The sequence below is a fragment of the Chlamydotis macqueenii genome, chromosome 8 (genome assembly GCF_036417535.1).
Source record: "Chlamydotis macqueenii isolate bChlMac1 chromosome 8, bChlMac1.mat, whole genome shotgun sequence".
Taxonomy (NCBI): Eukaryota; Metazoa; Chordata; class Aves; order Otidiformes; family Otididae; genus Chlamydotis; species Chlamydotis macqueenii.
This window is the reverse complement of record NC_141563.1, coordinates 14,835,360-14,847,779: the sequence shown is the minus strand read 5'-3', so window position 1 is coordinate 14,847,779 and position 12,420 is coordinate 14,835,360. Positions and strand designations below refer to the sequence as shown.

Below are 12,420 nucleotides of genomic sequence, written 5' to 3'. Positions count from 1 at the left end.
AGCTGTTTGCCAGCACACTACCTCACATCATTGCCACGGATCTGTGAGAAACAGCACCCACTGTGCAGCGGCACCCATTGCACACCAGCCCTGCTTGTTACTCATCCTGCCTTACTCTCTGCTTATACTCTGTCTCTCAGAGCCCACTGGGCGTCCCTTTGCTTCCACTGTGCTTTTGCTGTAGAAGCAGCAATGACCCTATCCCTACAGTCCTTTCTATAATGCAGTCCCTTCCACCACCTTGATTAGCGTACACACTGAGTTTTTAAGACACTAGCATGCTGCCCTCCCCTTTCCTCCACTGGAGCAGGTAAATAGGATGCAACATCTGATACCCATCAACCACAAAAGAGGCCATATCTCTATCAAGCAGCTCGCTGTGCTCAGCGACATAGTTTCTCTGTCATGCAGAGCCCTGACTTGGCCAGCTGCACATCCAGACGCACAGGCGTCTCCTGGGAAGGGTTCAGCTGACCACAGGAGCGGTCTATGTGCCTGCAGCGTGCCCACTGGCTCAGTGCTGGCCAGGATCATGTAGGAAAGCATGTCTGTGTCTAGGAGGAAAGGACATGAGCCCCCAGAAGACCCTCAGGCACTGGGAGCCAACTAGAAACCTCATGTCAGCAGATGATCTGGGCTTGTAATGTCTAGTCAGCTATGTTCTCCACAGAGGAGAGTCTCTCTGGAGCCCTATTAAATGGTGCCCAAACCCTTGGGTTCTTCATTCATGCTGCTCCATCTGGAGAGAGGAGGTCCTGCCCAAACACCTGCATGGGGTATGCAGATCATGACCTGCAGGGAAGGGTCACTTATTTTCCTCAAGACAGAAATAACAACCCAAACATCACAATGTCCAGCCCTGCTGACGGACCTGGGATATCATTTCTAGAGCAGACACCCTTCCCTTACTGGGGAGGGAACAAAATACTTGATAGTTTCAAAATACATTTCAATAATTTTAATATTTTTATTAAATAATTTTAAATTTAGTCCAAAAGCTATTAATAATGTCAGTATTAAATATTGAGTATTTAATGGTAACAATAAGCAAGTATTTCACTGAATGAACAGCTCATTAGCTAGATAAACAGATTACCTTAATAAAGCTGTCGTGGCACAAGCAGTTTATGAATTGACTCTGTGTGGTTTGAAATTGTATAATCCTGTCATGACCTTACTTTGTATCTTTAGTCAGAGCCCACAAGCTAAATAGTGGATTTGCTCTGGGCAGTTCAGAGCGGTATTTGAGGAAGGGATCACAAAGCAGAAACACGTGCCGTGTTGGCAGCCGTGCTGCTGACTCAGCGCAGTCACGGCCGCTCTCTGACTTTGGAGCAAGCCTAGCAGCACCTGGCTTTATCCTGCAAGGATTAGCCAGCTCTGTCCACCTCAGGAGATCCCAGCACTATTTGTCACATGACTGCCCATCCCACTGTACCACTGTCTCGAAAACTTGTGGGTCTGTGCTGCCTTTAGCTTTTCAGATGGAAAGACTTTCAGATCCTTGCCCCCTCCTGACATGCAGGCAATGACGACTGCCACATCCTGCCCCAGAGATGACTACTTTCACAGTCCAGCTGAGGTACTGCGTGTTGACTTCTAGAAACCGTCAGGAGCTTTCCAGCCCTTCACCAATACAGCACTTGCAGAGAGCAGAACCTCAGCGTGAGTTTCCTCTGGGCCCTGAATGCCCCGTCTCTCTCCAAGATGCTCACCAGTAAAGGAAAGAAGCATGCAATGTGCTCAGCTAGTTTTGCTACAGAAGTAGCTGCAAGCTTGCAGGCATGTGTGTATACAGATGCTCACTCACCAGCTGGATGCCTGGTCACTAGGAAAGCAACACAGCACAAACAGCAAGCAGAAGAGGATAGCAGCTTCCAGCCGTTCCTGGCAGGCTCTGGATCCAGCCCCTCCATCGCTCAGCTGTGTGGTTTGCCCCTCTGATACTAGGAGTGCTGGGGACAGTGAGAGCTCCTCAATCAAGTAAAAAGGTCCCTGAAGTTTGACCTTTTGAGGCGTTTTCCATTCTGAGAAATGCAGTGGAAATATCTGAGTGCAGCCACAGCTGTGTGAGCAGAGAGGTGCAGTATTCACTTCATGCTGGCCACATCAGTAGCCAGTCCACTTCTAAGTTTCAAAGAAACAGGTTTCCTTGAAGCAAGCAACAGCAGACCACAGGCCACACACAACTGAGCTGAGAGCAGCACTGTGGAAGTGCTGCAGGCTGCTGAAGAGCCACTGTTCACTGCGACCAATGTCAGAGCTACAAGAAGGCTGGACCATGGGCAAAGATGATGAGGCACCACAGCCACAGCCTTTGTGTACTGCCTGGTGACAATGTGGCAGACAGCCCTGGGGCTAACCAGACACCAGTGAGCAAACATTTTTTTGTTGGGGCTTTTTTATTTTCTTTGGGGTTTGTTGTTTTTTGGTTTGGTTTTTTTTTTTTTTTTTTTGGTGTTTTTTTTTTAACAGCAAAGCAGCAGCTTCATTCCATGCCCTTCAGACTGGTAACTGCCATAGTGGAAGTGCTGCTGGGGCCAGAGGGAGCATGGAGGAGCACAGTGCCTTTAGGGACAGTAGCGCTTCTGCTCATCAACAAGTATCTGGCTCCACTCAAGCTCAAATCTGTGATTGAGATCTGTCCTCTTCCTGATGGCCAAATTGGGCTTGGGCTGCCTGATCTGTGCTGACCACAGCACACCTCTCCAGTTCCCAAATCCTGATGTTCCAATGCTGGAGCCCCAAAGCTTCATGGCAGGCATCCTGTGCCCTGCCAAGCCAGCAAAGTGGAGGAAGGCTCCCAGATTTCTGCCATGCTGCTGAAGAAGGACCAGGGTGCTGGCCTCTGATAACAGAGACCTTCAGGGCTTTGGCCATTGCAAAAGCCTGCTGCCCCAAATGAAGAGAGGACAGTGCCACTTACTAGAAAAATATACCTTTATTTACCATCTGTATTTTGCTCAGGAGAGAATATCCCATGACAAGGGAGCCAGCTGAAGCCATTCCATTGATGGTGGCCACCATGTCCCCACCTGCACCATGCAGTGGCAGTACCATGTCTCTGTGGGGGACTCTGTGTTGAAAGGGGAGGAAGGAGGTTGGGGATGCTGCTTTCATCTCTGGCCCCGCTGCCCTCCACCGCTGTGTTGTTCAGGTCCTGTCAGCACAGCGTGTGGCCTCCCCACCAGCTCAACCACCACTGCGCCATCACAGTTCTCTTCAGGGTTAGGAACCCCCTTATGGCATCGCTGTTTCTGGCACTTTCCTTGCAAGGCAGTCTGGATGAGTTAAATAAAGGGATCGGGGGACATTTTCTGGGGTGGGAATGGTTGATAACTTAATGCATAACGAGCCAGCTAGCAGGCAGGTGCCTGTCATACAGCAAAGTGCCAAATGTCTGGGCAGTGTGGCCAGCCATGGCTTGAGGTGGGCAGTTGATACCTTTGCAGTACTTGTTCCCACACCACTGCCGTGGTGTGGCACGGCATGGCCCAGGCACCCACAGCCCTGGCTCGAGGGGCCTCCTCAATGTCCATTAGCTGTCCCTGTGTGCCTGCTGGCCCAAGCTCACCAGGGCCATAACACCATGTGGGGCCACTGGCATCAGCATCTTCTCAGGTAGCAAGTAGTGAGTTTCAACAGGGTCTTCAACACACTATGTTTTGAATTTGTTTTTTTTTAGGAGGGAGAAAATGTGCAATTCTCTTCAGGTTGACACAGTACAGCCCCGGGGCTTCTCAGAGGTTTGCTTTCAAGCCTTTACCTGTTGCTTGAGCCCTCTCACACTGAAGGCCAAAACATGGTTTCTTGGTGGGCTTTGTGGTGCGAGACCCTGGCTTGGCCACTGCTGCTCAGGCAGTGCTCACTTCTCATGCATCTAGTGTGTGTGTGTGTGGCTGCCGGCCATGCTCCAACAGCCCCATTTAAAGCTTAAATAAGCCAAAGAATGTCTTGGATTCCTCAAAGTTAACCAGAGTGATTTTGGAGACATTGACATGCAAACTGTCCATATTCCTGAGCTTGAATAAAGCCCCCAGGTAGCTTTTCCGGGCCCACGTTTTTTGACTCGTACAGTAGTTGATGCCTTTATCCTCCATCAGCACGTGGCTTCCTGGCGAGGATGGGTTTTTCTTGTAGACAATATGGGTCAACACCTGGCTGCTGCAGACGCTGCCTCGGAAGAGCACGTTGGAGTACACAAAGTACAGGCCGGTCTCATTGATGACAAGGCCCTGATCGCGGTACTGAATGCCGTTGGTGAAGGCATGGCCGGAGATGTGTTCCCACTCCAGAGGGAGGTCCCGCTGGGTTGGGTTCCCTGGAAATCAAAACAAAAAGTGCAGTAAGTACCAGCAGTTGTGTGTTTTTTCCTCAAGTTACACCTCATGTCACAAGTAGTCAACTGTTCTCCAAGCCCTTGTCTGCAGCATGGAAGGTCCACCCCAACCTTGTGCTGGTGGGACCTCACACCTTCACCTCACTCAACGCCAGCTGCTTGTGAAAGTCTTCTGCCCCACACACCCCAGATGCAAACCAAAAATCAGAGCCCTCACTGAAAAGCCTAACAGAAGGGAAGATTTTAGCTGTGGAGTAGCTTCCTGCTGTCAGAGCACATGTGTTACCAAAGGAAAATAGGAAAGCCTGTTCCTGTTTTCAGGATAGGTGGGCTCCTCACAGCTACCTCCATGCCATCCTCTCACCCCAGCCACGTCTGTCCTGTCCCCTGCTCCCACATCTTGCTGACCCCTCAGCACGTACCTGTTAAGTGTGCTGCCTTCCTCACTTCCTTTTTCAGTGACTGTTCCTTCTGTCCTGCACAAAAATAGGGAAGATGTTAGCCATATGCTCCATGGAGAAGCCAGACCAGAGAGTAGAAGGGAGCCAACCATGAAGCCAAAATGGGTCAGATTCAGAGCGGTACAGGGCACATATGCACCATGGCTGAGCGCAGCAAGACAGAGCGGTGCTTGGGCAAACAGTGTGGGGCAAGAGGAGTTAAAAAGGAAGTGTTGCATCGAAGGATCCAGATGTGATGAGAAGCAAAGGAAAAGAGCAAGGAGAGCTTTCATCTTAAAATGGCTCAGTTGGTGAGCTCAAGCAGAGGCCTCTTACTCAGGGTGTAGGAGAGGGACACTACTGCCCCTTTACCCAGCATCGCTGGCCCAGACCAAGGCGACTGCTCATGTCCTGCCACAGATGAGCCTGCTCTGTTCCCCTCTCCAGTCCATCACTACCAAGAGCAGATGTACCCATGGCAGTAGACTTCTGTCTGCTGAGTACCAGCCCTCCTTATAACTAGATCAGAGAAGACTCTTGAGACCTCCTGCAAACCATCCCACTGCCCAGGCAGACCTTGTTCTCAGAGAGACAGAGCACAGCTAGGAAAGTTCTGCCTTCCCTGGAGGGCTCAGTTCCCCTTCAAGAGATAGGCCAGTTAGAGTGACTCGATATTTGGATCCCATCCCACTTCATCCTTCTCTTCTTTTCAGCATCTACATCCAAGCATCACATTCTCAATTTTTAGAAGCAGCCTTTTCTTTTCTCAAGGCGATTAAGTTTTCCTCTCCTCCTTCTCCTTTACACTATTTCTGACTTTTATTTATCCATCCCCCTCAAGAAATTCAGGTTTACTATTTATGATCTATGTTCAGCTACTGCTAAAGTAGCCTATGATCAGAGCACTGAGCATCCAGTTAAAATGGCAGCTCCCCTTCCCCTAAGCAATAGGTTACGAAAGTTATTGATATGGAAGTCGATGGGAACCAGGATTGCCTTTTCCAGAGAATTTTGCTATTTCCAAATTTGTTTTCTGTTCAGTATCAGAACAAACTTGAAAATAGGTTAACTTTCCTGTTAACCAAAATCCTGACGGGGAAAAAAAAAAGAAGTCATTTCAGATCTAGCAAAAATTGTCAAGAGAACCAAAAATTTCTGACTTGGCCATCTTTAGAAAGAAATATCCTCACTGATAACATTAACATGGAATGTAAAAGCAAAATAGTAGTTTGGAAGTTCAGAACATGATCTTTAAGTTGTTCCATTCAGATTGAAACTTTGCTTTTTCATAAATGAGATTTAGAAAAACTGGCAGGTTCTTGTGGAAAGTTTCAATTTCACTGAAATTACATTTCTAAAAGAAAAAAACCCACACATATAATCAGGCTCTTTTCAACTAGCTTTGGCTGCAGTGAGACTTTGCACCAAAAGAATTTAGGAAAAAATAAGTTGCACTCTCAAGAGTGGACTTAATCCCCCACTCCCAAAGAAAATGGAACCCTCTGCATCCTCCCAAAATCTTAAAAGAGTAAGGAGAGAAAGAAGTAACACACGCGGGGCCCATCTCCATTCTCCTTCCATTCGTGTGGTTGCTATACGTTAAGACAGCCAGAAACTCACTTTTGCAACAGGGTGCCCTTGGTACCGTTGTCCAACTGGGCCTGGGAGGCCCCAAACTAGAGGCACACTGTCCCAGGAACCTGTTGCTGACACCTTTAAGCACTCCAGCAGGCAGGGGGCAGGACCCCATCCCCACACCCCAGAAAGCAAGCTCTTCCAGCCAAGCAAGTGAAATCAGCACTTTTAGAGCATTGAGCTGTGACCCTGCCTTTACTCCGCAATGAGGAGAGGGAAGAGTTTGACAGGAGCATTCGCACAAGCTAACACAGAGGAGTTCCTCCACTATGTACATCAACTCACCTATGAGTTTCTCCAAAGCTGGAGGGATGTGTTCAGTGCTGGCAGACTGTCAAAAGAGAAGAGTGACAAGCTGTCTTAGAGTGAGAGCACAAGGGCATCACCTGAAGCAGCCAAGGACTGTATTTGACAGTGGATAGCTGTGGGTGCTCACGGGGAGCTGCAAAATGCTACGGAATATACAGGCAGAGAGACCTTGCAGCACTCAAACACGAAGACATCCAGGTCTATCAGTCACCAATAGAGCAGTCCCCCACAGTAATAAGCAACCCCACTTACACTGGCATGGCAGACATTTAAATGCCACTAGCCAGCAAGGCTTGCACCACCTGAGCATCTCAGAACCAATTTTAAGTTTTTCCTCTTTCCCTTGAGTCTCCATGACCAGCCAAGCAGACCTCACCTCTCTGAGTTCAGCCAGTTCCTTCTCCAGGTGGAAAATCTGAAACATGCTTAGCCCCACTCCAGTGAGGGCCAACAGGATCAGCAAGGAGATCACCAGGAAGCCGACACTCCTCCTTTCCGTGTTGTTCCTTGGTTTTCTGCTCCGGTCAGGTACTGGTGGTGGGAAAGGAGCAACGGGGGGTGCAGAGGGGCAGGAAGTACTGGGGCTGGCACAGCCATCTACCCAAAAGATCTGGGGGTACACGTAGTTCAAGTTCTGCTGCATGGCTGGGAGCGGGATGGGTTGGACGTTCTTGGCGTGATCTTCCATGTGACAGCCAAAAACTGCCGAGGCTGACCCAGACTGAGCCCTGGGGGAAGACCCAGCTCTGCCTTTATACGCCTGCATCATCCAGCTCAAGCGCTGCAACTCTCCGAAAGCCTCAAGTCTCAACAGAAAACCCCAAAGAGCTTCCGCCCTCCACTGCAAGTTCAGGGCACCAGCCTGCTCCTCCCACACCGAGGCAGCACGCACACACAGCGAGACCAGCCCAGTCGCAGACTACACTGGCACAAAACCACGCTTGGCAGCTGAGCTCGGGGAGCTGGTGCACTCAGCAGTGAAGCTGAGTAATCAGCCCAGCGCGCACCCACCACCAACCACCCTTTCCAGCAGCCCACTCAGGCGGAGGCAGCTACTTTTCCACTGCGGTGTCCTGGACCACAAGCAGAGCAAAAGGAATGACAAAACCTCTGGCATCCTATGCAAGAGGGGAGAGACAGAGCTGAGGATTCCTCTGCTCAGCAGGATGAAGACCTGATCCCAAATGCAGCTGTGGGTGCTGGGAAATTGCTTTACTTCACACAGGACAAATTACTTAGCTCTGTCTGTTTTGCATCCCACCAGAATTCAGGCCATGCTGCAAGGATCAGCACTCACAAGAGCTCATGACAAAATCCTAGTGAGGAGAGACAGGAACATTGCTGTTCATCCATTTAAGACTCCCTTGGCTACAGATTTCTAAATGCTAGCAATGAGATTCTCCCACAGATTTACAGGTAGAGAAAAAAATACTGTCCATAGCAATTTGCACTTCCATTTTAGAGACCTGTGTTGAAGTGTGTATTTTTATGGGCTAGCCTTTAAAAAAAAGAAAATGCGTAATACAAGAACAATCTGGAGATTTGTCTCCTCTGTGGCAGAAAGAAGCGATCCCAACACAGGCTTTGATCTTGAACATCAAAACTGGGGTCTGAGAACAGCATGCTTTAACAACATGTGCACACTTGTTTCTCCAAAGCAAGGGCTCAGCTTTGCCTCCAACCACACCAGTAAGTCAGACATGTCCTCAAAACCTTGCCTGCACCACCAGACACCCCACTGCTTTTTGAAGACGTTCACCACAGCCGTTTGCTGCAGCAGTGATCCGCAGCGTGAGAGGTTTCAGCACCCTGTCTGGCTCTTCCTTGTACTTCTATGTTTCTGACATAAAAGACACAAAAGCAACATAAATCCAGCTCCAGCAGTTCAAGAGCCCGGTCATGCCCACCCTCACTCAGTCCTCTCTGCATCCCAGAACAGCACTCCCCAGCAAGCCTGAGGACAGGTCCTCATCTGTTCCTACAATCATTACAAGAAAGAGTCACACAAAGGGCTGGGCTCAGCTCCGCACCTCCCATGCCTCCCTGGTGAGCTCCAGCCTGCTGGCCAGTGCTGGGCATGGAGAAAGAGAGATGCCTCCAAGGCACAGGGAGCCAAGAGAGGCAGTAGGGTGACTGGCCAAGAGTCTCCTGCCAGCACACTCTCCACCACCCACCTGCGCAGCACCCCAGCCCTGCTGCTGCCATGGGTGCCCGAGTCACATTTTGGGGGACTTGCCACCCACTCAAGCTCCTCGTTCAGCAGTCAGTCCCTGCACTGCCTTGCTCTCAGAGCAGTGAGCCCAGCGTCCACGTGGCTCTCTGCAACACAGACACGGGTGTCGGAGTTCCCATTTCTTCAATGCTTTCTGTGGCCCCTTCAACTGCTGTAAGATACAATGATTGCTTGGGGAGCAGGGAATGAAGCCCAGGACTTCCTCAAAGTTGGGGGCATTGCTGATCCGCGTGTCAAAAGTCATCAAGCACGCAGCTTTGCCTGGAGAGGATCCGCTCTCCAGTTTTTTTCTGACACTGACTGTTTAATGTAGACAGCTTGGTGGGATTGCAAGCACAGCGGCAATCTCCCTTAAATGTCAGAAGTGTACTTATTTCTCACCCACTGCTTCCTATTTTCACAAAGATGCTTTTTTTAATGGGTGAGTGAGAGGGGAGAGATGAGGAAACCACTGAAAGCCATTTCAGCCATGTCTGCTGCATCTTCTCTTTAGGATGCTCAGATCAAGAGCCTGCTAAGACCACATGTGACAAGTCAAAGATTGAGGCTATTTCACCACCATTTTTGGTGCACAGGATGCTTTCCGAGACCTCTGCCTGCCTAGCACACTCTACTGTGCTGATCCTGCTGTCAAACCCTGTTTCCTCTGTCACCACCTTCAGAGATCACCAAGATGATACCCGCTGGAAGGCAGTAGCACGCGGGGCTGTGTCTATGCAGCACACGCCATGATGCCTGCAGGCTCTGTATTCTGCTGGCTTCCTATTGCTTGAGGGCTTTTGAAATAGAAGAGGGACAATTTGCTGTAGATAGACACCTAAGTCATAGGAATCTATATTGCTAGAAGGCCAGAAGAATTTAGACAAGGTTGAGCTCTCCTAAAATACGGGGCAAGGACAGCTGTGTAGGAAAAAAGGACATAAGGACAAAAGCGGTGTCAGATTTTTCTCCCTGCCTCCCTGTCCCCCTCTTCACCCAGTCTGCAAGATGCACACTCAGTTTTCAGCAGCCTTAACAGGCATTTGAACAGGAGGGGATATTTTCAGATGGAAACACTTTCTATACCTTTTATCAGATACTCAATCCCCTTTGCCAAAACCAACAAAAGACAAGCCACCATTACACAGACAGAAAAACAGGATTTGTTCAGAAGAACCCCCTCCACTCCCGACCTCGCCCTCAGAGGAGAGGTGGGAACTCTTATTAACAATTCACACTACTATGCTAAAGTTTACCTTGACAGCAAAGAAAATCAGCCAGCAGCTAAAGATTTGTAGCAGCAGATTCAAGGACAAAAGTATGACCTGCTTGAAATACACCAAAGAAAGCAGGACTTGAACAACGATCCAAGTCTAATATTTGACAGAAAATGAAGTGTGAACCACTGTGTGGGAGATGCTCTGATCAGGTTCTGGACAGAGTCAGATATGCGTCTGTCTGAAAGTGATTAATATTTCCTATTACACTATTAACTGGTGGAAATGCTAAAAGGCAAAAACCGACAGAGCTACATAAATTACACCCCAAAACCAACTGAAGTTGAGAATCATTCACATTCAAAAAACAGGATTCAAAACATTAACTCAGCAACCTTTTGTAGTCCCAAGCTAAACTGTGCCATCAGAGCCAGGAGAGGCAAATACTGCAAACCAGTAAGGATCAGCTACCGCTGGCAGACGAGATGGCAGCTGTTAACGCTGTAAAGAGTAACTGCGAGCATCATCCTGGACAAGGCTTCTGATTTTCCACCAGGATTGTCCTCAACACAGTGCTATCTCAACACCTTTACCACAGGTCTAGAGAAAACCAAGCAAAATGTTACACCAGTAATATTTGCAGATTAAAATAACTGGTAAGAGATCCTAAGTAACCACAAGGACAGGGAATTTAATCAGAAGAAAACAAGTTTAGAAATAAAGACTGCAGATCAAACTCTTCAGATAGAAAATAACATCCTAGAAAAAAAAAACACAGTTCTGAAACTGATAGAGGCCACCCAGCTGGACATGAGCATCCAGCAGGGAAAGCCTGCAGGATCCCATAGGTATGAGCTCACCTGCAGCACGGGACAGCTACAGACAGGCCCAGAACCCACATCACAAGTTTATAGTCAACTTCAGAGGGGCTCAGGAAGAAGTTGCAATAACTACTGGACAGTAAAGGCATTCAGCTTGGCCCATTCAAGAGCAGACTGGCAGGGAAGGATGGACAGTGTATGAAGAATCTGTATGAAGAGGGATGATTTCCAACAGCAGAGGGTTCTTAAATCTCACAGAAAAAAAAAAAAACCTTCCCAGGGAGCCACTAACTGGGAGCCAAAGCTGAAGGGGTTTACACAAAAAAGACATGGATTTTTGGCTGAACATTGAAATGAATGCTCCTGAGAACTGCCTCCAATGGTAGCGGGATCTCCAGCAACTGAAGCCTTCAAGGCGTGTGGAAGAAACCAGAACTCACTCAGCCTTTGCAGTTAGCACTGACATCTTAGTGTTGTTTCTTTATTACATGTCTGTGAAACCGAACTGTCAAAAAAAAAATAAAAAGAAAAAGGGTCACGCTTTTCATTTCCTCAACAACTGCTCTCTTTGCTAGAAGCATTTGTGGCCCTTGTAAAGACATGTCTTGGTGCCAACATGCACATCATGCACATATTCACACTCAAGGGCAAGGGTCAAAATCCATTTCTACCAGTTCTGGCCTGGCATTGCAGTGCTTAATATGGCCATCTTCCAGTGAGCAAGGTGCTTTTTTCTTCATTAAGCACGTGGCAACTACACCATGATCCCAACAAGCAGGCAGCTCTGGGTTCAGCAGAAGAGGTGCAGGGCTCTGCAGGGCCCTTCTGTCTGGGACCTGAGGCAGGAGAGGATCCAACCAGGGAAGGAGCCAAAGCAGCTGAGAAAAGGAAAAGAACTGAAAGCAAAAGACTAAGATTTTTTTTTTGTGTCTGTGACACAAACAAGAAAATGAGGTATAGTGGTTACAGGGCAATGAGATCTATTACTTGAACATCCGAGAAAGAGAAGCAGGTCATCTCGTAACACACAACAGCTTACTCATGGGAGAAAACGGAACAAGCTGTTGTGGCCACTCAGAGGTTGCAGGGAAGACTGCAGTGAACGTGCAGAAGTTGATTTCCCGTCCTCCTCTGTGACAGTCAAGAACTGGGTTCACAAGCCCTTCACCAGGATCCACCTGGCTGCCAGAACACATCCAGGCTTGTCCCTGGAAAACACCAGCTGCTTCTGCTGGCCTATGTGGCCTAGTCAGTATTCCAACAGTTTTATTCCTTGGGATCAGCCGTTCTCAGCCCATTAAAAAAAAAAAATTAGATCTACCTTGAGATCCTTACTGAGTTCCACCAGGATCACACCTCAGCTCTGCATCACTGAGTGAATTCAGACCCTCCAGCATTCGTTTGATAAACGGAGAGCCCAACACCACACACGAGCACCCTGACACCA

At 48.6% G+C, this 12,420-nt stretch overlaps 1 protein-coding gene across 1 annotated transcript; it reads right to left on the bottom strand.

The window, feature by feature from the left end:
- Positions 1–2,246: 2,246 nt before the first annotated feature.
- Positions 2,247–11,997, bottom strand: FASLG (Fas ligand). The gene is made up of 4 exons (XM_010117518.2): positions 7,100–11,997; positions 6,700–6,745; positions 4,762–4,815; positions 2,247–4,321 (listed from the first exon to the last, which is right to left on the bottom strand). The coding sequence occupies exons 1-4, from the start codon at positions 7,490–7,492 to the stop codon at positions 3,927–3,929; spliced, it is 888 nt and encodes a 295-aa protein (XP_010115820.2). The 5' UTR covers positions 7,493–11,997; the 3' UTR covers positions 2,247–3,926.
- Between the last annotated feature and the right edge of the window lie 423 nt (positions 11,998–12,420).

Bases quoted from the DNA above. Each gene is read 5' to 3' on its own strand.
- FASLG (XM_010117518.2), bottom strand. From the start codon at position 7,492: ATGATGCAGGCGTATAAAGGCAGAGCTGGGTCTTCCCCCAGGGCTCAG. The intron at 6,746-7,099 runs GTGAGGTCTGCT...CTCTTTTGACAG, and splicing joins AACTGGCTGAACTCAGAGAG to TCTGCCAGCACTGAACACAT. The intron at 4,816-6,699 runs GTGAGTTGATGT...ATTTTTGTGCAG, and splicing joins AGCTTTGGAGAAACTCATAG to GACAGAAGGAACAGTCACTG.